The sequence below is a fragment of the Neophocaena asiaeorientalis genome, unplaced genomic scaffold (genome assembly GCF_003031525.2).
Source record: "Neophocaena asiaeorientalis asiaeorientalis breed wild unplaced genomic scaffold, Neophocaena_asiaeorientalis_V1.1 scaffold971, whole genome shotgun sequence".
Taxonomy (NCBI): domain Eukaryota; kingdom Metazoa; phylum Chordata; class Mammalia; order Artiodactyla; family Phocoenidae; genus Neophocaena; species Neophocaena asiaeorientalis.
In genome coordinates, this window is record NW_020175214.1 from 35623 (window position 1) to 62899 (window position 27277).

The 27277-nt window shown below is 37.0% G+C and overlaps 1 protein-coding gene across 1 annotated transcript in view; it reads right to left on the minus strand.

Annotated features, from left to right (window-relative positions):
- Nucleotides 1-27277, minus strand: part of LOC112413381 (histone-lysine N-methyltransferase SMYD3-like) — a gene marked incomplete at its 3' end in the record, with an annotated part of 216415 nt that overhangs the window by 31880 nt on the left and 157258 nt on the right. The window contains exon 2 of the mRNA XM_024765326.1: nt 13580-13643. Within this exon, the coding sequence (XP_024621094.1) occupies nt 13580-13643 (64 nt within the window). The remainder of the gene's footprint in view (nt 1-13579; nt 13644-27277) is intronic.

Below are 27277 nucleotides of genomic sequence, written 5' to 3' on the forward strand. Positions count from 1 at the left end.
TTTATTTTTAGCTTTGTTTATGTCTGGTTTTCTTAAATAAGTATACTACCAACTAGGTGCAGCATGCGTGTAACAGGTGTTCAATAGATATCTGATGATTTATTCTAAAATCAGTACCATTCAGGAGATATAATTTACTATATATTTACCACTGTTTATTTGAAATTAAGGCCATGCAAAAAGGTCAGGAAAATCCCTAGCAATTCTTGCTTTGGCCAGTCTGAGACGGTTTTGATTGCTTAATTATGAAAGGAGAAGATTGATGAGATGTTACAATAGAAAGAGAAAATCCATTTATTTCTTCTTCCTTACACAAAATAACCTTTACACTATTATTGTAACATTTCCCTCCCTGCCTTGGATACAAAGCCACTACAGCTCAATAACCCATTTAAATACTATTTAACATTGAATTTTAGTTGGATTAAATACTCATTTTAGGGCAGCTTATTATTTTGTGGGATGGAATGTGGGAAGGATCAATACATATTAAATCCAGTTTCAGTAAAACATCTAATTCACAATCAGGGCTCACTAGACGTTTACTCTGTAAGAGGACTGGATTCATTCATATCTAAGGTAGCCTCTCAATGATAAAAATCTATGATTCTGTAATCCCCATTCATAACAAATAATCTGAATTATGTCAAAAAGGCTTGAAACCTCCCCATGTTAGGCTTACAGAGAACTGAAAATTTGGAATGGTATTTTCCTCAGATTTGGGGATATTTAAAAGAAACTGCCTTAAAATATGTAAAAAAGAAATGAATTCTTTTAAGCCAGCTTATTCAACAAGCTCCTTTTGTGATTAATAACCACTATTAATTGAACATTTTCTATGTGAAATACTGTCATGATTTTTTTTTAACCACATATTCATGACTCATTCCGCTCTCAATCAATCATCTACAGAGGTCTGCTATAGGCAAAACTTAGGATAGTTGAGTTGCCATGCAACTTGCAGGAAAGAAAAGAGACCCAACAGTTTTCCATTCACTTACAGGCTGCTTAATAGCAAATAAATAATATCTTCTGTATGCGTCAAATGTAGTACACTAATGAATTACAGGTTGACAGATGCATGAAGACCTGAAAAGCTGGAATCTGGGAAAAGAAAACTGGAAAGCTAAGCACGCTGGCTAACAAGCTATAGTTGACTGACAGGTATTGATTAAAATCTTGCGTAAAATCTCCTTAGAGCACACTAGAGACCTAGCGATAGACATTAGACTTGGCACTTTAAAAGCTTTGTGGATGCTGTAACAAATGTAGAACAAGAGTGCCTCCCCACTAGCCTTAATCAAATTAGACAGATAGGGCCAAATATAAAGACAGAATAAGGCAGGAGGATGGTCATAGGGCAAGAAGTTGACAAAAGAAACAAGAATAAAGTATTACTCCTTAGGAAAATGGGAATTACACTTTCTTGGTTAATTGACGAACCTTATAATAAATAAAAACATTAGAGTCCCAAAGTAAGTCAATCTGGTACAAGGTTCAGGTCAAATCCATTTTGCCACTTGTTTCTGTAAAGTTGTATTGAAACATAGCCAATTCACAGTATTACACTCACTAATTTCATACTATGACAACAGAGTTGAATAGTTATGACAAATCCTATGGCCCACAAAGCCTAACATGTTTATTATCTGGCCCTCTACCGAAAAAGTTTGCCAATCTCTGATCTAGTGAGAGGTCATATCAAGATGGAATGACCTAATTGATACATTTTAGCTGGAAGGGCAAAATAAATCATTCACCTCTAAGGACTTCTTTGAAAGAAACTTCCATGCTAGATTGATCAAAATGTCAACGCCGAGTTCTAGTGGAACATGGCAGATGGGGCACATGCATTTCATCTCCCCAACACAAGTAATTATCAGGTTTTTAACTCCCAAAGTGAACCAGAAGGGCCATCAATGGATGAGGTGTTTAACCTCATTTCCATTAAGTCAGAAAGTAGGGGTAAGAGAACAGGCTACAGAAACAGGGCAAAGGACGCCGCCTCAAAGTGGCAGGTAACTTTGGAGGCAGTTACCTGCAAAGTCTTTGACTCCTGCCAAACAGAACTCCAACAAGAATTTAGAATTGAAGACTACATATGGGACAGAGAATGGGATTGAAAAGTGACTGAAAAAGAGACAGTTAACCAGAAGTCTGTTTACCAGAGGGTCCCAAAACGCCTTCTTACTATTGGCACGATTTTGAGTAAGCAGTGGAGTGTTAAAATGGAGACTCTAGTTGAATGTAACGCTAAGAATATCACTGATCTAGACCATTTCTTTAGCCTCCTGTTTGGTCTTCCTTCCCCAATGTCTACCATCTTATAATGGTTCCCTCAAACAGCAGTCTCATTCTTTGAGTGGCTGAAAGGTTGTGATCACTTTATTACAGAGGAAGAAATAAGATCTATGCATACTTAATGGTTCTGCAGTGAGCAATATTTTTTTAAAGAATGTATTCAGATATAAATTACATTACAATAAAATGGACCCATTTTAAGAATATAGTTTTATGTAACCAACACCAAAATTAAGATATAGATTGTCATTACTCCCACAAGTTCCACAAGTGGGCCTTTACTTTCAACCCCTCAATCCCTGGCAACCAGTAATCTGGTCTCCATCATTACAGACTAGTTGTGCCTGTCCCAGAACAGTCCTACTTCTTTCTATCTGGCTTTATTTCCTCCGTATAATGTTTCTGAGATTCACTCATGTTGCTGTATATATCAATAATTCTCTTTTATGGCTGAGTAATAGTAAATTGTGGGTGTATCTATGTGTGTATACACACACACACACACACACACACACACACACACACACACTACCTAGGAGTAGAATTGATGGGTTAGTTGGTAAGTGCACATTTAATACTTTTAAAAACTACCAAACTTTTCCAAAGCAATTGTAACATATCACATTCCCACCAGCAGAGTATGAGGTTCCAGTTGTTCTTCCTTGTATGCACTTGGTATAGTCAGTCTTTCTCATTTTAGCCTTTCTAGTGGGTATGTAATGGTATCGCATTGTGGTTTTCATTTTCATTTCTCTGATGACTAATGATGTTAAGCATCTTCTACTGTATATCTTACTGAAGGGTCTATTCAAATCTTTTGTCCATTTTACTGGATAATCTTACTACTGAATTGTAAGCACTGTTTAAAAATTATGGATACAACTCTTTGGTTGGATATATATGCATTACAAATATTTTCCCCAACCTGTGGTTTGTCTTTTCATTTTCTTAGTGATGTCTTCAAAGAGCAGAAGGGTTCAATTTTGCTAAAGTTCACTTTATCAATATGTCTGGTATAGTGAGTGCTTTCTGTGTCCAGCCTGAGAAACTTGACCTACCCCCGGTCCAAAGATTTTCTCCTAAGTTTTCTTCTAAAAGTTTTAGAGCTTTAGCTTTTAAGTCTGTAATCTATTATGAGACTTCGGTGGGGGAAAACTGTATTTATATCATTTCTTTTCCGTGTGCATATCTATCACAATTTGTTGAAAACACTATCCTTTCAACATTGAATTACCTTGGCACCTCTGTAGAAAATCAACTATACATGTGTGGGGTTGCATTTATATTTTTTAAATTTTCTGTATATTATGATATTCTGACATCTTAAAAACCTTTCTGGCTGGAAAGAGAGACTGCCCATCCCAGAGCTAGGCAATTCTTAGAGACAGCAAAAGGCTCAGCAGGGAGCATGCCTTTGATATGCAAAGTAACCAATCCAGAGCCCTACCTCCCTCCATCTGCTTTAAAATTCATAGAGCCAGGTACCAGGATTGGAGAAGCCACTCCTACAGCTCAAAGCCCTCTGGAATTATTCAAATTAGCCAATCCTAAACTGTTTACCTTACCCTGCCTTGCCTTTCCTGAGGAAACCTTTTTTTTTTAAGTTTTATTGGAGTATAGTTGCTTTACAATGTTGTGTTAGTTTCTACTGTACAGCAAAGTGAATCAGCTACAGGTATACATATATCCCCTATTTTTTGGATTTCCTTCCCATTTAGGTCACCACAGAGCATTGCATAGAGTTCCCTGTGCTATACAGTAGGTTCTCATTAGTTATCTATTTTATACATAGTATCAATAGTATATATATATGTCAATCCCAATCTCCCAATTCATCCCACCCCCCCTTTGTTCTCTACGTCTGTGTCTCTATTTCTGTTTTGTAAATAAGATCGTCTATTCCAATTTTTTCAGATTCCACATGTATGCGTTAATATACGATGTTGGTTTTTCTCTTTCTGACTTACTTCACTCTGTATGACAGCCTCAAGGTCCATCCACGTCTCTACAAATGACCCAATTTCGTTCCTTTTTATGGCTGAGTAATCCTGCGGCAACCTTAATAAAGGCTCTAGCCTCAGTTTTCCCCTTTCTCCTCCTTTCTGCCTCCAGACCACCCTGAGGCTTCCCACACATGATGCTGTGCGGCAATCCATCGCTCCTGTTTCTAGGATCTCTGAGTGTAATAAACTTTTTCCTGAGTCTCTCTGAGTCCTCTCTTGTGGCCATAGCTAACTATCACATAAAAGAAAACAGAACAGGGCCAATTTCTAGACTCTCTATTCCAGGGGTTCCCAGCCCCCGGGCCGCGGACCGGTACCAGTCCACAGCCTGTTAAGAACCGAGACGCACAGCAGGAGGTGAGCGGGGGGGTGGGGCAAGAGAGCGAAGCTTCATCTGCTGCTCCCCATCGCTCGCATTACCGCCTGCACCACCCCCCAACCCCATCCATGGAAAAACTGTCTTCCACGAAACCAGTCCCTGGTGCCAAAAAGGTTGGGGACCGTCGCTCTATTCTATTCATTGCTCTATACGTCTATCCTAACACCACTGTCTTCATTACTGTAGCTTTAGAGTAAGTGTTTAAAACAAGTGGTCTAAGTCCTCCAACTTTGCTCTTCTTCTACATAAGGGACTCACTTTCTAAGTCTTTTGCATTTCCACATAAATTTCAGTCAGCTTATCAATCCGTGGGACTTTAAATGGGACTGCATTGAATCTGAATCTAGAAAGTGATATTTTAAAAATCACATGACTTTTTACTGATTTTGATTTTTTAAAATCATTACGCGGGACTTAGTTTTGTGTTCTAGAACAGCATGTAAATATCACTAACCTTGACAATATAAAAGTAAAGGTACAGCTGGCAAATTATGGAAAACAGAGTGATAAGAGAGGCAAGAGTGGGAATACTAATATCTTCACCTTAAAGGTAGGGAATCAAAAGATACGATCTACAGTTGATAAACACAGATGGAGGCTTGCACATATTGTTTAAAGTTACAGACATGAGAAAAGGAAATTGAACCTAACAGACATATAACAGTTATTGCAAATCTAACACAGACAAAGCAGATTTTTCCCACCTAAAACTGGGTCTATTACGCTATTACATGGGGGTCTTGTCTTCCCCATGTCAGTAAATGGAATCATCATCTACCCAATTGCTAAAGCCAAAAAACCAAGGAGTCATTCTTTATTTTTTTCTTTTTTCGGCCATACTGCGCAGCTTGTGGGATCTTAGTTCCCCAACCAGGGATCAAACCCACGCCCCTTGCATTGGAAGCGCAGAGTCTTAACCACTGGACAGCCAGGAAAGTGCCCAAGGAGTCATTCTTGATTATTCTCTTTCCTTCTCCATCCCCATATTCATTCTTCTTACATTTTTTCATGCAGTACCAGCCCCCATTCTGAGCAAGTATATCCAGTTGCCTATTCAACATCTCCATGTATACGTTTAATAGGCACAAACTAAAAATTTGTAAATTAGAATTCTCTTCTCAGAACCTACTCTTCAATAAGATTTCTTTAAGTCACTAAATAGCACCACCATTCACCCAAAGTTGCTGAGGGCAGAAACTTAAAAGTTCTATCTCTGAGACTTCCCTGGTAGTCCAGTGGGTAAGACTCCACGCTCCCAACGCGGGGGGCCCAGGTTCGATCCCTGGTCAGGGAACTAGATCCTGCATGCATGCTGCAACTAAAGAGTTCGCACGCTGTGACTAAGAGTCCACATGCCGCAACTAAGTCCGCATGCCGAAACTAAAAAAAGAGTGCACACGCCGCAACTAAGACTCGGCGTGGCCTAAGTAAATGGAGCTCCATTTAAAAAAAAGTTCTATCTCTGACTTTTTGTCTCACCTCTTACATCTAATCTATTAGCAAACTCTTTCAGTTACACCTGCAAAATACATCTCAAATCCAATAATTTATTACCACCTCTACTGCTACCACTCTAATCCAAGCCATCAGAGCTCTTGACTAGATCAGTGCCTGCATATGTTGAGTTCTCAACTTGAATGAATGAATGCAACCATGAGCAAATTCAGTCAGTTCTTCCTTCAAAAGATACCCCAAATCTAACCAATTCTTTTTGTTGTTGCTACTCTAGTCCTAGCCACCATTATATGGCAACCAGACTAGTGTAACAACCTCCTAACTGGTTTCTCAGCCTCTATCCTTGCCCTCCTATAACCTATCCCCACAGCAGTCAGGAAAATTCCTTTAAAATCTCAGACCATAATACTGATCCCCCCTCCCCTTCCCGGAACCCTACAGTAGCAGCCCATCACACATGGAACAAAATGTTTATTTTTAGCCATAGTACACAATGGCCTCATAACCTGGCCCCTCCTATCTCTGTAATCTATCTCCTACAACTCTCTTTGTTGCTTACTCTGGTCCACTATACTGGCCTTCTTGTCCTTCAGTGAACACACCATATTCATTCCTGCTTTTACATGTGATGTACATCAAACCTGAAACTCCCTTCTCCAATCTTCACACATGTCTTACTTCTTTCAGATCTCCACTCAAATGCCACCTCCTGAGAGGTCTTAGGTAGACAGACAGACAGATATAGAAATAGTTATCTCACTATAGATATAGATACAGATATGGATATAGACACATAAATATATCTTTCTCAATATCTATATATTAGATATATAGAAAGAAGTTAAATATAGATATGTATATGTACATATGTGTGTATATGTATTCACACACATATACATATGTAAAAATAGCCTCCCAATCCCTATCATTTTCTCTTGCTCCCTTTATTTTAGGCATAAAAATAAGACAATATTATATATCTGTCTCACAAGGAAAATGAAAGCTCCATAAAGGCAAGGGTTTTCTGTGTCTTGTTCAATAATATTGTGCCAGAGCCAAGAAAAGTCCTGGCATCAGCACTAATATTTGCTGAGTAAATTAATGGATGGATGAATCCATTATCAAGTCCTTCAAGTCTTAACTCATTGGCCTCACCTCCAACTGCTTTTTTTCCCTATGATTTATTTTTTTAAGACATTAACTTTTAGAGCAGTTTTAAGTTCACAGCATTGAGAGGAAAGTACATAAAGTTCCCATATACCCTCTGCCCCCCACACACGTACAGCCTCCTCTGTTATCAACATCCCCATCACAGTGGCACATATGTTACAACTGATGGACTTAGGCGGACACATCATTATCACCCAAGTCCATAGTGTATATTAGGGTTCACTCTTGATGTCAAACATTCTATGGGTTTGAACAAATGACATGTATCCACCATTATCCAACTCCTTTTTTTCCCCAAAGAAGTATAATTTAAATTTATTAATAAGTAGTTTTTTTAAATTCTGAGAACCAGGTGTGTAATGAACTAGAAAAAATGTTTTTGACAAAGTCTCAGTTTTGACCACTAAATTTCTCTATTTTCCAGCTAACCAGAAGCAGCTATAACTCAAAAACATGCAGAACACATAATTTCACAATACTCTGTAAAAAGCAGGGCAAGAAAGTTATGTTAGCATTATTTAATTGTAAGTCATTCAGTCATTTTTGTTTGTGGTGATATTTGGTAAAATAATAAGGATACACACTCTGGAAAAAGATTTTTTTCATTTTTTTCATATGAATTTGTGAATCTGTTTACCTCAAACTCCTCTTCATTCCTCTAACATGACAAGCTTTTTCCTCTTCAGTGCCTTTACATTTGCTGTTCCTTTTACATTAAAAAAAGAAAAGAAAAAACGGTTCCGAGACCTTTCCGTGGCTGGGTACTTTTAGACTCCAGCCAAATGTCACCTATACAGGAAGCCCTTCTGTAACCATCTGTGCAATGGCAAGCTCACGCTCATCCAAATCACTCATATAATCATGGCATTTGTTACTGTCTGTCTCCTCACTCCTATAAACTTTACGAAAGCCAGGACCTTGTTTATTTGTTCATTGCTAACCTCCCACCACCACAATCCCAACTTAGAACAGTGACTAGCTAGCAGGTACTCAATAAATATCTATTGGACAGACTTTGGATGAATGGAGGAGCCTGATATAGCTATATAAAAAGACAGAGAGGAAGCAGATGCTGACATAGGTGAGCTAAATTCTGTTGTCTGTCAGAGCAGGAAGTTAACAGACAATGCCTATACTGATGCATTAAGACATATTAAAACCTTAAAAATGCATTCCAATATACATTAGGTGCAGACAAATACTGTTTGATTCCACTTGTACGAGGTACCTAGAACAGTCAAATTCATAGAGTCAGAAAGTACATCGGTAGATGCCAGGGGCTGGACCTGTGACTACCACAATAAAAAAAATGTTTTTAATTATCTCTCCCTTTTAGAATTTATATTATACACAGGCAAGGATATTTGTCTGTTTTTTTTTTCCCATGGATGCATTCCTGAGTGCCAATAATAGTCACTGGCTCCATAATTTTTGAGTTAGAGAAGAGGATTAAGAAAGTGTCACAATCTAGAAATGCAGCAGACCCAGCTTGATGGCTCTAAATAAACATTTGTTGAATAAAAGAAAACTAAAGACATATTATTATGTCTCACTTATATGTGGAATCTAAAAAAAAAAACAATTATATTGGGACTTTCCTGGTGGTGCAGTAGTTTAGAATCTGCACTCCCAATGCAGGGGGCCTGGGTTCGATCCCTGGTCAAGGAACTAGATCCCACAGGCATGCTGCAACTAAGAGTTCACATGCCACAACCAAGTAGCCCGTGAGCTGCAACTAAGGAGTCTGCCTGCCACAACTAAGACCTGGCGCAACCAAATAAATTAATAAAATAAATAAAAATAAATTTTTAAAAATTATAGATACAGAGAACAGACAGGTGTTTGCCAGAGGCAGGAGATGGGGGTAAGTGGGGGAAGGGAGAAATGGGTGAAGATGATCAAATGGTTTATAAAAATTAAATAATTCTTGGGGAGGGCTTCCTTGGCAGTGCAGGGGTTAAGACTCTGTGCTTCCAATGCAGGGGGCGCAGGTTCAATTCCTGGTTGGGGAACTAAGATCCTACATGCCATGCAGCGTGGTCAAAACAAAAAACAAACAAACAAAAAATTCCTGGGGATGTAATGTACAGGTTGGTGACTATAGTTAACAATACAGTATTGTATATTTGAAAGTTGCTGAGAGTAGATCTTAAATGTTCTCATCACAAGAAAAAATATTATAATTACGTGTGGCAATGGATGTTAACTAAACTTATTGTCGTGATCATTTTGCCATATATATACCTATCAAATCATTATGTTGTATATCTAAATCTAATACAATGTTATATCCCACTTATATTTTCCATCTCAAAAAGAAATATTACTACGGACAGGTTATTTACAGATGATGTAATTTTAAAAATCAAATTCAACAATTATCACTGATGAATGTATTCATTCATTCATTCACTCAACAAATTATGCTACATCTGCAACAGTGACCCATGCACAGAGTATACCTTCAAGGAGCCTGACATCTAACTACAGAAACAGGCAATTAACCCAATTAAATTTCTGTATGATAAAGGAGGGATACAAACTAGTCTCAGGGGGTTAGGAAAATGGGAGTGACATTTAATCTGAGTTCTAAAGGATAAATAGGAGTTCAGTAGCTGGGGGGAGAGGTCTGCTCCAGACCCAGGGACTTACATAGCCAAAGGCCCAGAAGTAAAAACGTGGCAAAATCTGCCAGTTTGAATTTCACCCTGAGGAAAGTGAGGGCCAGGGTTTCAAGCTGGTGAGTGACAGATCATGCTTACATTCTAGAATAAAATAATCACTCTGGTTCCTGTGTAGAAAAGAGAATAGAAGTTTGTAAGAGTTTAAAGACTGCAGCTAACCCAGGAAAGAGATCATGGTAACGTGCACAAGGGTAGTGGTAGAGAAGCTAGAGAGAAGTGAACCAATTCAGATCTTCAGGTGGTAGAATCAGCAGGACGTCGTGATTAAGGGGATGTGGAGCCAGGAAAGAACGTAAATCAGAGCTGATGACACCCTGGCAACTAGCACTGCTGAGTGGCTGGTGAGATTATTCACGGAGGTTGAAAAATGCGAAGGAAAGAAGGTCTGGGGTAAGATAATGTGCTCAGGTATAAATATATGGCATTTCAGATACCGGTGCAACACCCAAATAGAGGTGCCCCGTAAGATATGGGTCTGGTGCTCAGGAGAAAGGAGGAGGCTGGAGATGGAGAACTGAGAATAATTAATATACAGATGTCAACTGAAGCCATGGGAGTAGATGGGATCACTCTGCAGGCAAATGTAAAGCGAGAAAAGCAAAGCTCAGGCCTACAGACATTTGCAGAAGTCAAAAAGTTAAATATGATCAAATAATTTTAACCTTTATACAATATTCCCTTTTTGTTTACAGTTAGATACAAAGCCAACTTCTCTACAAAGCACCAGTACATATTCTATCAGCCTGAAGCCTGGCACAGAGCTATTTATAAAAACCAAGGGCTTGGCTTTCTTCATTATCATCACTTTGGGTATGATACTACAGAAACCAACTTATTAAATCACGCTGTTAAGTGCTTACTAATGTGGAATTCATCAAAAATGAATCAAATCATTCTACAACTAAACATAAAATGCACACTCAAAACTATGATTCACATTTTTAAAGAGGCCTATAATTATCAACATAAAATAGAGCCTCTTTCTGCTAATATAGTACTTTTTAAAAGTATGTAAACTGCAATTTGATGTGGTACCCAGCTGCTTGTTTTGCTCCGTAATTAATTCAATTAGAAATGTACATATTATGAATCAAAGTAAATCCAGCAGAGATGAAATAGTAATTGGTGAATTTGCTTAAAATTGGTTTACTTGCAATCTATATTACAAATTTTGAGAATGTTTTTTCATAAGAAAACTTAGCCTGTTCCTCCTCTTTGATCTCATAATCATCTGTGATGTGCTGATTATGCCAATATAGAAATAAGACTGGATCCAATATATAACCCCTCTATTACATTAAATGACACCTCATAACAAGGTATATACAGAGGAATACAAACAGTTCTGTACATAGCAGTAAATATACACATGTATGTGTATACTACGTATGACACATAGACTAACAGTTTGGTGTGTATCCTCCACTCACAAAACAAACAGAGAGACTACCTCTGGAAAAGAGAAGTGGGAATGGGGGAAGAATGCTGGAGGAAGACTTTTACTTTTCACCCTGCATTAGTCTATACTGTGCTAATTTTTATAATGCAAATGTATCCTTGTATCACTTATGTTTAAAAATGAAGTGTGAAAACTGATGTCACTGATACCTTCCTTATGAGCACAGGGGACATTATACCCTATAACACCTCAGCTTCTTGTGGAGAGCTCATTGATGCTATGGCCCCATACATCAAATGCTAAGCTACTGACAAAAGTTATGTCCCCCTAGGGTAAACGTATTTTGGATTTTATGCTATGAATTCACATCCTCTATATCAATTTCCATTCCAAGTGCTTTTGTTCATTACTGTTCATAGTTCAGTCTGTCAGTTTAATTTTGTGCTGCTTTGTAGGTATCCACAATAATTACAATGTTTAATGCTGTACCTTAAGGGTGAGCTTAACAGAGCAGTTTAAATGCATATGTTCTGGCCATTCTTTGACTCCCATCCCATCTCCTCTACACACACACCCTATCCCCTGCACACAGACAAGCATGCCCACTAGCTGTGTTATATATGATATCTTTCATCTTACTAGCTATTTTCCCATTACCTTCTACAGTATATCTGACGATGACATTATTATTGATGCTACAGTAAACAGCTAATATATGTGGTAAAAACACATGCACTATAATGAATCAAAATGACATACCTACCCACCAGACTCCCTCTACTCATTCTAATCAGATAATGGGTTTTGTTGGGTTTTTTTCTTGAGTGTACTACAAAAGGAGGAAGTAGCCCTGGAGAAAAACAGTCATAAAAACAAGGGAAAATAAAAGTAAATGTTTAGTTCATTGAGAACAGAAAGGAAGCTCAACTAGAAAATCTGTATCAAATAATATAATTCATTTGGTTCTATATGTAGTCTTCTTAACTTGAAGTTCCCTGAAGCATGGGTGGCAAGTGACACAGACACATACCTTCCAATTAGACTTTTTATTATGACCTAATTCATTAGAGCATAATTAAGTTTCTTATTAAATGATTAACCATAAGGTTAGAAGAAAAGGTCATGTTGAATGTTAATTATACATCCTTTAAAGAATTTCAAAGATGTTAACAGCAGTACTCTCATAGACTGTCAGTTGTTGTTAATTAACTCAAACTCTTGGAAGGCAACTGAGCATTCTCTTTAAAAATTCAAAATGCATATATCCTTTTACTAATCAGTACAACGGGGAAGAATTTTTCCTACAATCAATTTGCACAAGTGTGCAAAAATGTGCACAAAAGGATGCCTGGTGCAGTACTGGCAATACCAAACATTGGGAAAAAATTATGCATTCATTAGTGGGGAAATTATGATTGTGGTGCATTCATATGATAGAATGAACACGAGGATACAAAAAGTTCTTCTAGATAGATTATTAAATGAAAAAGAAAATCAAGGTGTAAAAGAATTTGTGCCAGAATAACCTGTATCTGTTTTTAAAAACAAAAGATAAAGATACATGAATGTGTTTGCACGAAAAAAATGCTGCAAAGATACATAAGAACCTTAACAGTGGTTAGCTCTGGGAAATGGGACTGAAGTCAAGAGGACAAGAAGATGGAGAGGAGTAAACATTTAACTTTTCTTCAGTGATATATATATATATATATATGTATATATATATATATGTATATATGTATATATGTATATATATATACACACACACACACACACACACACTATATGGATAGAGTTTATGTATATATTATGTATATATAATTATTACCATATATGATTTTTAAGTTGAAGGAAAAAAACAAGTTAAAATAAATAAAGGATTATGAAAAAACAGAAATAGTTCAACAGGCATAATGGAGAACAAATTTTATTTATTTTTTTTTTTTGCGATACGCGGGCCTTTCACTGTTGTGGCCTCTCCCATTGCGGAGCACAGGCTCCGGACGCGCAGGCTCAGCGGCCATGGCTCACGGGCCCAGCCACTCCGCGACATGTGGGATCTTCCCGGACCGGGGCACGAACCCATGTCCCCTGCATCGGCAGGCAGACTCTCAACCACTGCGCCACCAGGGAAGCCCGGAGAACAAATTTAAGAGTAGAGAGCTTACATACAGCAGAACCTTCTTACCTGACACTTAGCACTACAGTATTTGGCAACTCGGCATTGAGAGCATCGCATCAGCTTTTCCTTCCTGTTAAAAAATAAAGTTCACATTAGGAAATGAATGAGAATCATATATGGCTGAAGAAAGAAAACATAAGTCAAGGTATTGACACCAATATGTTCTGCTCACTCTATCTGTATGGTCCATGAGATTTAGATTTTCACAGTGATGAACATCTTCTTTCACCTTCAATGTGAGACATATACCTAATAACTAGTGTTCTTTTTTTTTTTAATTGTGGTAAGATATATATATAACAAAAAATTTACCACTTTAACTATTTTTAAGTGTATAGCTTCAGTGGCCTTAAGTACATTCACATTGTTGTGTAACAGTCACCACCACTAATGTTCTTTTTAACATAAATTTAATGAAAACACAGAGATTCCCACTTAGGCAAAAAATTTCACTTCATAGAGTTCTGTTTTTCATAGAGTTTTTAATGTCTCCATATGAAATTAAGAATCTAGCCTATCAAAAAAAAAAAAAAAAAAAAAAAATAATATTGAACTCCAAGGTGTTTGATAAACATGCTTTAGAAATGTTGTTTTCTTTCTCTATGACACTGTCACAACAGGTAAAAATCTATGTGGCTTGATTAAAGATCTCTAATAAATGTTTTTGAAATGTCCCTACATTTTTATTAACTAATAGATTAAAATATAGCTATGTGTTAGAATCTAGCCTATCAACTAACTGAAAGTACCCTACACCATTCAAATAGAAAAATTTTACAAGTTTAAATTTATCATGTAGTTTAATTATAATATACTCCTTCTGGGAAATGGTTTTCAATTTCCATTAAATTCAATTACTACTTTCAACTTGCTAAATTGAGACGCACCAAAGTTACGTCCTCCCCAAATCACCTGAGGAAGAAAAAAGCCAAAACAAAGAAAAACTTGGATTATAAAATAAAAACAATAAATCTGATGATGAAATTCACAGTAACAAATATCAGACAGGACTGTAGATACTTTCAAGGCAGCCAAGAGCATTAAAAGTCAAACTATAGTATTAACAACAGTGACAAAACAGGAACAAATCTTTCTAAGCACTTCTGATGTGCCAGGTACTGTTCAAAGTACTGTTCTTTACATCTATTGACTCACACTTAACTTCAGATAGTCCTATAACTAAGCAGTTTTATTATGTCCATTTTAGAGATACTTCAATACATTTTCAAGAGATAAGAAGCAGATGACTAAGGAAACACACCATAAAGTTCAAGTGGCAGGTGACATTGAAACGGTAACAACCGAACCCTGCAGAGAATCAGAACTTGAATATACCAGGTATCTCACCCATAGGAGAGCAGCAGTGAGATATGGAGCTTATAACATGGGGGGAGGTTAAAAGTCTACATAAAGCAAAGTCCAAACACCTCCTACCCCCAAGTGTAGAATTACAGGTGTCAGATACCAACATCCCAGACAACAACCCAAACCCAAGCAACCTGGCCCTAAAGTTATTGCTTTTAACCATCATATTATACTACCACTCTTAGACAAAACTGGATAAAAACAAAATCCACCCATAGACTATTTTTCTTTAATTAATCAATTTTTTAATTTAAATTTTTTTTTTTTTTAATTTTTGGCTGTGCTGGGTCTTCGTTGCTGCATGCGGGCTTTCTCTAGTTGTGGCAAGCGGGGGCTACTCTTCGTTGCGGTGCGGGCTTCTCATTGTGGTGGCTTCTCTTGCTGCGGAGCACGGGCTCTAGGTGCTTGGGCTTCAGTAGTTGTGGCATGCGGGCTCAGCAGGTGTGTCTTGAAGACTCTAGAGCGCAGGCTCAGTAGTTGTGGCACACGGGCTTAGTTGCTCCGTGGCATGTGGGATCCTCCTGGACCAGGGAACGAACCAGTGTCCCCTACATTGGCAGGTGGATTCCTAACCACCGTACCACCAGGGAAGTCCCATCATAGACTATTTATGAGACACACTCCAAATAAAAGGACATACAAAGGTGGAATGAGAAGGATATGCTAGGCAATGTTAACATTAATATTAAAATTAATTAAACACTAATAGAAAAAAGCCTGTGTAACTATATCAATATCAGAAAAGGAGACATTAAGGTTAAAAATATTACTAGAGATGAATAAGGTCAATACACAAAGATAAAAGACTCCAATCACTAGGTATTAAGTACCTAGTAACAAATGTTCCCAGTCTAAAAATACATAAAGTAAAAGTAACATCTAAAAAAAATGATCAGTACACAATAAATTAATACAAGTAAGGCCTTAAAAATAATGCCTGGAATATACTAAGTACCATACAAGTATTAGTTATCAAGTCTTTTTCAGGAATTCATAGATCAAGCACATAAAGAATAAGGAGCTCTATAATTTACTTGATCTCATGCAAAACACAGACCCTTGCACCTTTTATATTAATGTGTATTCACATACTCTTTTCAAGCACCCACTGGCCATTTACAAAATATGCCCACACATTAGGCCGCAGAACAAATCTAAAAATCCCAAAGAATCAATATTATACAGATAATTTTCTCCAACCATAAAAGAATTAGATTAGAAATCAGTAAAAAAAAAAAAAAAACCCAGTAAAATCTCATATTTACAGAAACTTAAAAGCTTATATAATTCAAGGATCAAAGAGTTGTCATGAAAATTAGAAAATGTATTAGATTAAATAATAAAAAAATCGAAACGTGAGATACAGCTAAAGTAATACTTAAAGGAACATTTATAGCTTTAAATGTTTATGTTGACTGCAGTGGCATAATTTTTTAATCTCCTTAACTTTCCCCATAAAAAAATGACAGAGCAAGTAGGAAACAGGAAAACCTAACCATCACTCCCCACCCTGGAAAATATCTACAACAAACCCAAAAATATTAGCAGGAAGAAGAAAACACACACACATACACACACACACACACACACACACTACTAGCTTCCAGACTTGAATTAAATTAGTATATTTGTGGGAGAAAACAAAGAAGGCAACTTCCAATAGACCTGAAAACAGAAGAAGCCCCAAACTGCCAAAAGATCCCTGGCAGAAAGCCTGTCAAGCCAAACTGAGAACTGCAGCCAAGACTGGGAAAGTATGCTTTCTGCAGGAACACTCCTGAGGATGAGGTCCCTGGGGCTCCCCTGAATCCTGCTTTCCTTAGACCTGGCTCCTCAGATTTCCCCTCATTTCCTTTTTTCTTGTCTAAGTTATTCAGAGGCTATTTCTGTTGCTTGCAAATAAAGATTCCCAACTATACAAAGTGTTTCATCTCCATTTTTAAAAATAATAAGCAGGGCTTCCCTGGTGGCGCGGTGGTTGAGAGTCCGCCTGCCGATGCAAGGGACGCGGGTTCGTGCCCCAGTCCGGGAGGATCCCACATGCCGCGGAGCGGCTGGGCCCGTGAGCCATGGCCACTGAGCCTGTGCGTCCGGAGCCTGTGCTCCGCAACGGGAGAGGCCACAGCAGTGAGAGGCCCGTGTACCGCAAAAAGGAAGGAAAAAGAAAAAAATAAATAAACAAATAAAAATAATAAGCAGAATCAAAATACCCAGGAAAATCAGTGATGAAACTGGTAGCAAATATTAAAACTTCGTCTTCTCCCTCCCATAGCTCTCAACCACAGGCTTTAATGAATTTTAACACAGAATTTCAGCAAAATAAATAGCAAGATGATTCAAAGTACTGGGATAATTCAGCTGCCATTTGATGTGTGAAAAAAAATTCCTTAACATGAGTTATTTAAATGTTTGGGGTTACTTTTACATATCAAATAACCAAACAAATAAATTTAAGTTCTCAAGTTTCAAAAAAAAAGGTCAACTGAATCCAAGAGAAAAGTAGTGTGCCTGATTAGAGGAACCACTGAGGCTTTGAAGAGTTACTGCTTTTCCCTGTTGAGTAAGGTTCAGAGTAATAGCCTCCTGGTAAGGTCTCCCTGCAGAGAAAAAATTTGGGTAGCAGTGGGAGAGGATAATAAGTATTAGAAACATAGCCACCCAGACAGTTCATGAAAACATTCTTTCTCTCTTAAAAAGAAAAATCAACACATCATTTCCAACTGAAAGACAAACCCACATTTTTCTTTAAAAAATCAGAAACGTACATGTCAAATAAAAAACAGAATTAATTAGAAGCCCTAAATAAAAAGGATCACTTATTCTAGGTGGTAGCTCCAGAGGCTAAAACAAGAAATACTGAATGGAAGCGAGAGAGGGACAGATTCTGTCTAAAGGTAAAGAAGATCGTTGTGGCAACAGCAACTGTTCAAAAATCAAAAGAAATGCCCTGAGGAGGTGGAGTTCCAGGTCATTTGACATGTTCAAGGAGAACCTGATAGGTACATTTACAGACATATGTACAGGAAATTCCAGCACTGCAGAGGAGCATGAATTAAATGTTTCCTTCTAATTCCAAAATTATTTGGTTCTGCTTCTCCTGTGTAACAAAAAAATATAAATAAAATTTGAAGATAACAAAATTTGTGCCTATTATTAGGCCAAACATGATAATCTCACAGGAGTAGAGAAGTGAGCAATATACAATTCTCACAGACTCCACAAACATCCTGTTTGCAAAGCGATTATTTCAAGAGTCCATTCAGAACTGGAATTTCTGAATAAAAAGGAATCTAAAGAAACAGGTGAGGAATGTATCAGTAACAGAACCTCTTTTTTCCCCTCCACTTAAGAGACAAATAGTAGCAGTCTACCTCTAAATTACAGAAGATATTAAAATTATTGTATACTAAAATAAATGGAAGTTTTAGGCCCCCATCCCAAAAAAGCAAAAAGGGTTCCCTTATCTCTTGTTCATATAAACTCGGATGTTACTGAACACAATGTCAAATCAGAGAAAATTCTCAGCTTGCTCAGTGCTCCAGATACAGTGATTAACGGAGCATAAGTCCTCTCTTCCAAGTAAAAGTTGGGTCGTAATTAGTTTCTCCAATAGCCTAGGAAACTGAAGTGTGGAAAGGAAATTAAAATAAAGCTAAATTTATTGTTCTGCTGCTATACAAATTAAAAAGTCATACAGTTGACCCTTGAACAACATGGCGCTTAGGGGCGCCAACCCTCCATGCAGCTGAAAATCAATGTATAACTTTACAGTTTGGCCCTACATATCTGAGGGTCTGCATCCACGGATTCAACCAAACTCAGATGGTGTTGTACTGTAGTGTGTATTTAATGAAAAAAACTGTGTTTTTTTCACTAAAACATAGTGAAAACTAAAACATAGTGGACCCATGCAGTTCGAACCCGTGTTATTCAAGGGTCAATCGTATATGGATATAGGGGAAACCACTGTCTCTAAGAAATCAAAGAGGAAAGGGGACTAATTGGCTCCCTCAGATCCCAACAACTGGAGTACTATTTAAGGGAACATCTCTCTGTTATCAGAGGTTATCAGAGAGCAAAAGTATCCTACTGTTTAGAAACTCTGCCCTAAAATAATACGGCCAGTTGCCAGGTAGAGAGAAAGAAGTTTTCCTGGAAAGGATATAGAAAATGAACAAATTCTATCCCAAATTTCCCCCAGCCCTGGCACGTACAGAATCCATTTAAAACTTCCTACAGAGGAAAAAAATGCATCTACAACACATTCATAGATAATATACTTATCATACAGGGTTCCTTCCTAGTAACATGCCTCGATCTCCTAGAAGTCTCCCAGTGTGTCTAGCGGTTGAATCTCTCCTTCAACAGCCATCCTCACAATGGAAGGAAACTGGCTCACTGTTGACCAGTCAGATGCAGGCAAAGGCTCAGACACCACAGGGCGACCCTCCCGCTCGCTGAAGCACACTCATCTGGATGGAGCACAGCCCAGCACAATCAGAAGCAACCCCAGAGCCCAGGGTGTGCCTTTGCAGCCTCCTCCTTCAAGGTGAAGATCCCTGCCCAGTGATCTTTTGCACCGTGAATATCTCAAGGACCAGATTTTACTTTGTGGCTGATCAATGAGGAAATTTATTTTGTGGTTGATTTCTTTGGGAAGAAATCTGAGCGGAGAAAAAGACCAGAGCGCATTGAGTAAAGCCTGTACCACTTATAGGTGCTAAGGAAAAAGTGTTGACTTATGGGATGTCTGATTTAGTACCCCAGGCCTTATACAAGTTTTAAGAAAATTCCCTGAGTAGAATTCCTATGAAAGTATTTTTTCACATAATTAAGACCCAAGATGCTCTATGGAGTATGAGAAATACTGAATGTCATGATGGGCAAGCTCTTAAAAATAAAGAATAAAAACTCTCCATTTGTTCTTAAATGGAGAAAGCCAAAATACCTAAGTGAAAGAAGTCTAAATACAATTTTTTAAACAAAAATACCACAGAAATATTTATTTACAGAATTTTTAGGTTTGTTAATATCTTTAAAACCTCAGAATCCTGATTCATTAGAAATGTTAATGTCATGTAACCAAGTACTTGGCTATATTTCCCCCTGGAAATTTCTGAAGCAAAAGAAGTTCTACATTATGAAAAAGAGATTATCCCAAATAGAATCATGTTATTCTATTCAAGGGTAGTGCAACACGTACTCTGGCCAAATAAAATACACCGGAAAATGCTAAAGAACTCCTTTAGGCATAAATATTCATAATAATATATTAAAGGGATCCTCCATTTTTGTTTGGAGATGGTAACTGTGTGGGTTTGGGCCCAAAGGCCTTTTTAAAAATTAAAGAGATTCATATCCACCATCCACCTAACTATCAAATGGTTTTTCATACAAAGCAGCAGATGTGATCAAAATAATATATAATAGATTCATAACACAGGAATATAGAAAGAATTGGTTTGGACTCCTTTTTCTATATTCCCTATCACTTTATTCCCTATTTCTAATATTTAAAGTACAAAACAAGAAAATGCAATGGATAATATTTCAGGGAAAATGAATCTGTGATTCACAGGCACCATAACTTCATGGGAGAAGCACAAGTAATTTAAACCCGCATTAGCACTTAGAGAAAAGCACAGCAAAGTATTTGAGCCAAGTTAGTCAAGAGAGGCAGACCCTCTTACTCGGGGACTTCCCTTTTTCACTGTTCTTGGTCTCTTAAAGCTTCTATACTGGCGGAGACTATGCTACCTGATGAACACAAACTCCAGTAGTTAAATCAACAAGTGTTCAGTGACTGGCCACCGTGTAAGGTGTAAGGTCCTGGGTGGGTGGGTGTGAGGAGGGTGTTACAGTCACTGTTTCTAGGAGCTCATGGTAAAGGAGGACAGATCAACACATACCACTTGCAGAATGAGCTACAATACAAAACCGTGTTCTGAAAAGCGGCACAGTCTACAGGGCCCTAGTTCAGAAGAAGGAAAAGTCACTTTCTGACAGGTAAAGAGTGAATTGGAGAGGGTGTTATAAGGGAAAAGGAAGGCACCGTACCTAGGAGGGAAAATATTTTACCAGTTTAGAGTTCAAAATCTGTAGTCCAAGTGCTATAGTCTGAATGTTTGTGTCCCCCTGCCCTAAATTCATGAGTTGAAATCCTAACCCCCAAAGATATTAGGAGGTGGGACCTTTGGGGGGTGCTCAGGTCTTGACGGTTGAACCTTCATTAATGAGATTAGTGTTTTTATAAAAGAGACCCCACAGAGATCCCTTACCCCTTCTACCACAAGAGGACAAAGTGAGAAGGTACCAGCTATGAATTAGGAAGAGGGCCCTTATCAGAATGTGACCAGGCTAGCTGCTCGATACTGGGCTATCCAGCTTCCAGAAGTGTGAGAAATAAACTTAGGTTGTTTATAAGCTACACAGTCTGTGACATTTTATTACAGCAGCCTGAAAGGACTGAGACACCAAGTCCACTCCCTACTAGCAATGTAATCTTGTAACCTCTCTTAGCCTCAATTTCCTCCTCTGTAAAGTGAGAATAAGTGACTACTCATAAAACTGTTGGGTAGACTATATGAGGTAATCTACATAAAGTGGCTGCTAATAGAGCATCTAAGCATAGAGTTAAAACTGAGGATGCTAAGTATATTTTCAAAGTGCTCAAGATAATGTTGCCTATTTCTGTGCCATATCTGAAAATCCCACACCTCTTCCATGGTTGCTAAAAAAGCAAAATCCACATGTGCCACAAATCTGGTCATCTCCTTGCAAGCACACAGTAAATTCACCACTTTTTTCTTTTTTTTTTTGAAATCCACATGTTCCCATAATACTTGGCTCTAATTTCAAAATTTGACTAGCATCGTTAAGTGTTTCACTGCTCAATCACGTTCACTAAAGTTTGTATTACTACTATTTTTAATTTGATCAGAATGATTAACTTCAAAGTGGTCTGATTCAAGAAGCTAAAAACATTTTATGAAAGTTTCATCTGTGGAAATTAAAATCAGAGAAGGCTGTTACATCCTCAGTAATATTAAAAGGTAATTACAACTCCTAATATTCTGCTTGCTTTATGTAAAATAATGTCTATTACAAGTTGAGAAAATTAACATTTTTACAAGAGTACAGATTTAAACTCTCCTCATTATATGATACTTCTCTACAAAATTGGTTATTGTGTGCTGTGGGTCACTCTAACAGCTAAGAATTGAAAACTGGTGACTTAAAGGTGTTTCTTAGGCAAAGCACACATAAGTAGACTGAAGAAAGCTGTGACCAAAACGAATTGCTGAAGAGGGATTGTTTTCTAGTGACAACATCTTTGTTTCTAAATAGGAAACCTCTTTAGCCTAGTCGAGTAATACAACTCTGATAAGTCTAAGAGATATATTCGTTTTCCCTAAGTCTTCTTGAAATTTTTTTTAAGTGACGAAGAAGAAAAAAACCTGACTTTGCCTAAAGACTGAAATCAGATACCCTTTAAATATGTTAAGTATTGCTATTATAAATATCACACAGCATACACATAAAAATAAAAGTACCATGGGTAAAATATCAAAGAAGGTACAAGAAAATCTGGTCAACATTTTCATTAATATACTAAAACCTAAGCCTTCAAAATGGCAAAAGCTGCTCACCTTGGTTTCAAATGCAGGGTATACTTTATCACCATGAATGAATTATCTATCATGCTACCTCTAATTAGAAAATGAGGTTATCAGCAGCATGTTTCCATTTTAACTTGAACAGTGAGAAATCCAAAAGTCAAAATCACTATCTAACTATATTTATCTGTTCATTTCAGAGGCCTGGAAGCCATTTTCTCCTGGCTGCTTAAAACTTTGCTCTTCTATTTTATAATTAAGTATATTACTTCGTTTAACCTTTAACTATAAATTTCCTCAAGTCCTCCTGGAAGTAAGCATTAATGAAATCTCAAATAACTCATTCTCAACTTTGGAGAATAAAATGGCACTTTAAGTTTATAAAGAAACACTGTGCTGACCTAATCCCAAAATAAAGAAACCTTAAAAGATGAGTCCTTAGGAGACACAGAATTAAATGTTTCACCTGCCAATGCATTATAATTAATTGTAAATTCTTAATGATTTTTTTTTAAGGAGAATGATCATCAGCTGATAGCCGCTGAATGAGAGTTAACAGGGGTCGTGCAAGGGTTTTCATGCCTGTGTTGTCCTCCTACAGCGAACAGGTACTATGGCCGATATAAAGTTCTCCCACGGCCCCCCAATGTTACCCTCACATACTCTACTTATCAAACCCCCTTATGAGTTTGATAATATATTGTGATGAAATGCAGACATCACCCCAAAAACCTTATGACTACAAGTCATTTGCAACTTAGTATGAATTACCTTAATCAGATAATCGCATTATTCTTCTCTAGACCCTTAGCTGTGATTTCTGGCAATAGACATTTTGCTTAGAGTAGGTATAGAAAGGGAGGAGAACTACCAGAGTGTTCGACATCTAAAAGACCTAGGGAGAAAAGATATCAGAAACCATGACAATGCACCAAAATGGAAATTAGAAATGTACAAGAAGACAATTTCATTTGCCCTGAAATGTGGACTCCAGCTCAGTATGCAGACAAGTATGGAATAGAGAAGGTAAGCTGAGCAGAAAAAGTTCTAGGAGAACCATACTTTAAACCTGGCTGCTTCATTTATTGCTCTGCAACTGATAGTAATAAATATACTTCTCTGTCCCTAAAGTTGTAAGTTATTCTAAGTCTATTATAATAATAACAATAATAATGGCTACACCTAGAATGTTGAATGGATTTTTCATACTACATATACTTTGTGAAATTAAGTTCTTGTAATGTGTGAAAAAAAGGTGAAAAGAAATAGACCAAATTGTTGAAACTTTTCTTTGAGTGATATGAATTGGGGTGATTTTCCCTCTTTTTTCTCTTTTCCAATTTTATATAATAATATTTTACTTCCATAATCAAATAAACATCAACTTTAATGAAAAAGCAATATGTACTATTTAACGGCTTTAAATTGCTCTTGGTCTAAGGCAGGACACAGACAGAAAGATCAACAATTTATTCCAATGTTTGGAATAGTAAGCGCAAATGTATGCTTTGTTTACACAAAATTTAAATGAAATTATACTTTATTAATTGAATTTATTTTTAACTGGCATTTGCTACAAATGTAGTGTTAAAAAGTAAAATTGTTTTACTCTTTGATAATATATGAGAACCTGATAATTTAAAATAATGATATCTATCATCATACTATATTTAAAAACTAATATTTCTAGATTTAACATCTTCCAAAATATAAAAAGCAATCATTTCAGAAAAGGAACAATATGAAAAGAAAGAAAAAGTTTTACCACATGAAACTTGGGCTACTTAGCCTCTTTCTGAATACAAGTTTCAACTTCAACTGATGCTTCATTTTTTATTATTCTCTCTGACTTATTTAACTTGAAGTTAATCCATATAAAGTAAAATTTCTTTATTCTCTTACATTAACTTTCACTTTGATTTGGAGTTGGCCAGTCAAAACACCACGTTTTTTTAAAAATTCAGATGCAAATGGAAAATCTTTGAGATACGAGAGAAATCAAAGGCTGTTTCCAAAAATGACCCCGTCATTCATTCACCAATTCATTCTTCAACAAAAAACTGCCAAGTCCCTTCCAATTGCCAAGCACCTGATTAGGCACATGGCAGGCACTGTCCATTGCTTACCCAACAACCACTTCACTCTTCCCTGGCAAGGGTACTGTGATTTGTTGAAATAGCAGAGATCTCTGGATTTCAGGAAGTGTAGGTTGCCGACTCCAGGGGGATAAATCATCACTGGTCTAAACTAGTAAAAAGCTCATGCCCCATGGCTACTGGTTGTTCTAATAGCAGACCCTGTTACCCAGTTCTGGCAAATGACTTGTAAAGAGATACAGCTGACCCTCATTATTTATGGGTTGTTTATTTGAAAATCTGCCTACTCACTAAAATTTATTTGTAATTCCAAATCAATACTTGCACCATTTTTGCAGTCATTCGTGGATACGTGTGGAGAGGCAAAAAAATTTGAGTTACCCAATGCACATGTTCCCAGCTGAGATCAAATGAAGTGACATTCTGCTTTCTTATTTCAGCTCTCATACTGTAAACGAGAACCCTTTTCAAGGTCTATCTAGTGCCACACTTTACTTATTTTTGTGCTTTTCATTGGTGATTTCGCTATTTTAAATGGCCAGCTAGTACAGTGCTGCAGTGCTATCTAGTGTCCTAAGCACAAGAAAGCTGTGATGTGTGTTACCCAGGAAATATGTGCGTCAGATAAGCTTCATTCAGGCGTGAGTTATAGTGCTGTTGGCCATGAGTTCAACGTTAATGAATCAACAATATGTATTAAATAAGGTATCTATAAATAGAAACACACACAAAACAAGGTTATGTATTGACTGGCTGATTAAAATGTGCCCAGAGGCTTATAGGAACCTAACTTTGTATATCCCCTAGGAGTGATGGTTCAGTTTTGGCTAATTCAGTGTTTGTGGTGAATAGCAAGAATCAACTATATTTCTAATGAGAGACACTTTGTCCATTTCAACTTTCTTTGCACAAGAGGCAACAAGAGAACAAATACCATCAGACAGAAAGACCCCGATAACATCCAATAGCCAGCAGCTACCAACCTCCAGCTTTTGGATGGGAAAAATAAGTTCCTATTTGTTTAAGCCATTACAGTGGAAATGTATATATAAAGACATAATAAAATGATGCTTCCATTTCAATAAACACACAGTATACTACTCCTGAAATAAAACAATAAACATGTTCTACATTCCGAAAAACCAAGTCCTATAAATGCTGCTTACTGTGCATTCTAGTCAAATAGAGTAGCTTATGTAGCACTTTTATTTCTACCTTTTGAGGGTAAGGTCAACAAACCTGCAATATTATGAACTAATATTTAATTCTTAATAAACTTTGCACTTATTTTTATCATGTACTTACTTAGAAAAATACATTCTCAAAAATCATTTTATTTGACATATAAGGTAAGGAACATCTGACAAATATATACTGTCTGATTAATATATAATTATGTATGAATGTGTGTGTATGTATGTGTATATATAAAGATATATCACAATTTATTTTGCCATTCCACATTGAAAGAATTGGCATCGTGTCCATATTGATGGACGTTTGGGTCAATTATTTTACGCTTAGAAAACAATGTTACCTGCATTGTACACATATACGATGATTTTCAAAACTATTAGGTCTCAATCTGGACTTAACATATACATACTACTATATATAAAATAGATAATCAACAAAGACTTACTGTATAGCACAGGAAACTCTACTTGATAATCTGTAATAACCAATATGGGAAAAGAATCTAAAAAGAATGGATATATGCATATGTATAACTGAATCACTTTGCTGTACACCTGAAACTAACACAACATTGTAGATCAACTACACTCCAATAGAAAATAAATATTAAATTTAAAAAAATTATTGATGGGGCTTCCCTGGTGGCGCAGTGGTTGACAGTCCGCCTGCTGATGCAGGGGACGCGGGTTCAAGCCCCGGTCTGGGAGGATCCCACATGCCGCGGAGCGGCTGGGCCCGTGAGCCATGGCCGCTGAGCCTGTGCGTCCGGAGCCTGTGCTCCGCAACGGGAGAGGCCACAACAGTGAGAGGCCCACGTACCGCAAAAAAAAAAAAAAAAAAAAAAAAAATTGTTGATGGACTCCAAAGAGGTTTTATTTATGTGGGTTATCTCTATTCATATTTACTATATTAAAGATTAAAATTAAGAAAATTTTAATATATTTATTCATTCATTTAAAATAATAATTCCATTACATGTTGATATAAATAATACATTTTTATGAAAATAACTATATTTTCCAAAATAAAAATAAGTTAGTGAGCAGAGTGGCACTGTTTTACATTTATGCAAATCTCTTAAATATATGGCTTAATAGAATGCAGCTGGATTCTCATTTATGGTTATCATGGAGCTTCTGGAAAACTTCACTGTATACTCATGAGGGAATGAGAGTGAAAAAGGCAAATACTGTCTTAATATTACTATAAAAATAGTTTTCAACTTAGAGGTCCTCTTAAAGTACCTTGGGGAACCCCCAGACATTTCAGGACTCCACTTTGACTTCTGCTGCTTCAGAATACATATTTGTAGAATTGCTGAGTTGTAAGAATGCACATCTTGAAATATTTCACATATTGACAAATGGCTCTCCAAAGTGGTTGTAGGAATTTACACTCCTGCAGCAGCCTAGTGAGAGTTCTCTTAAATC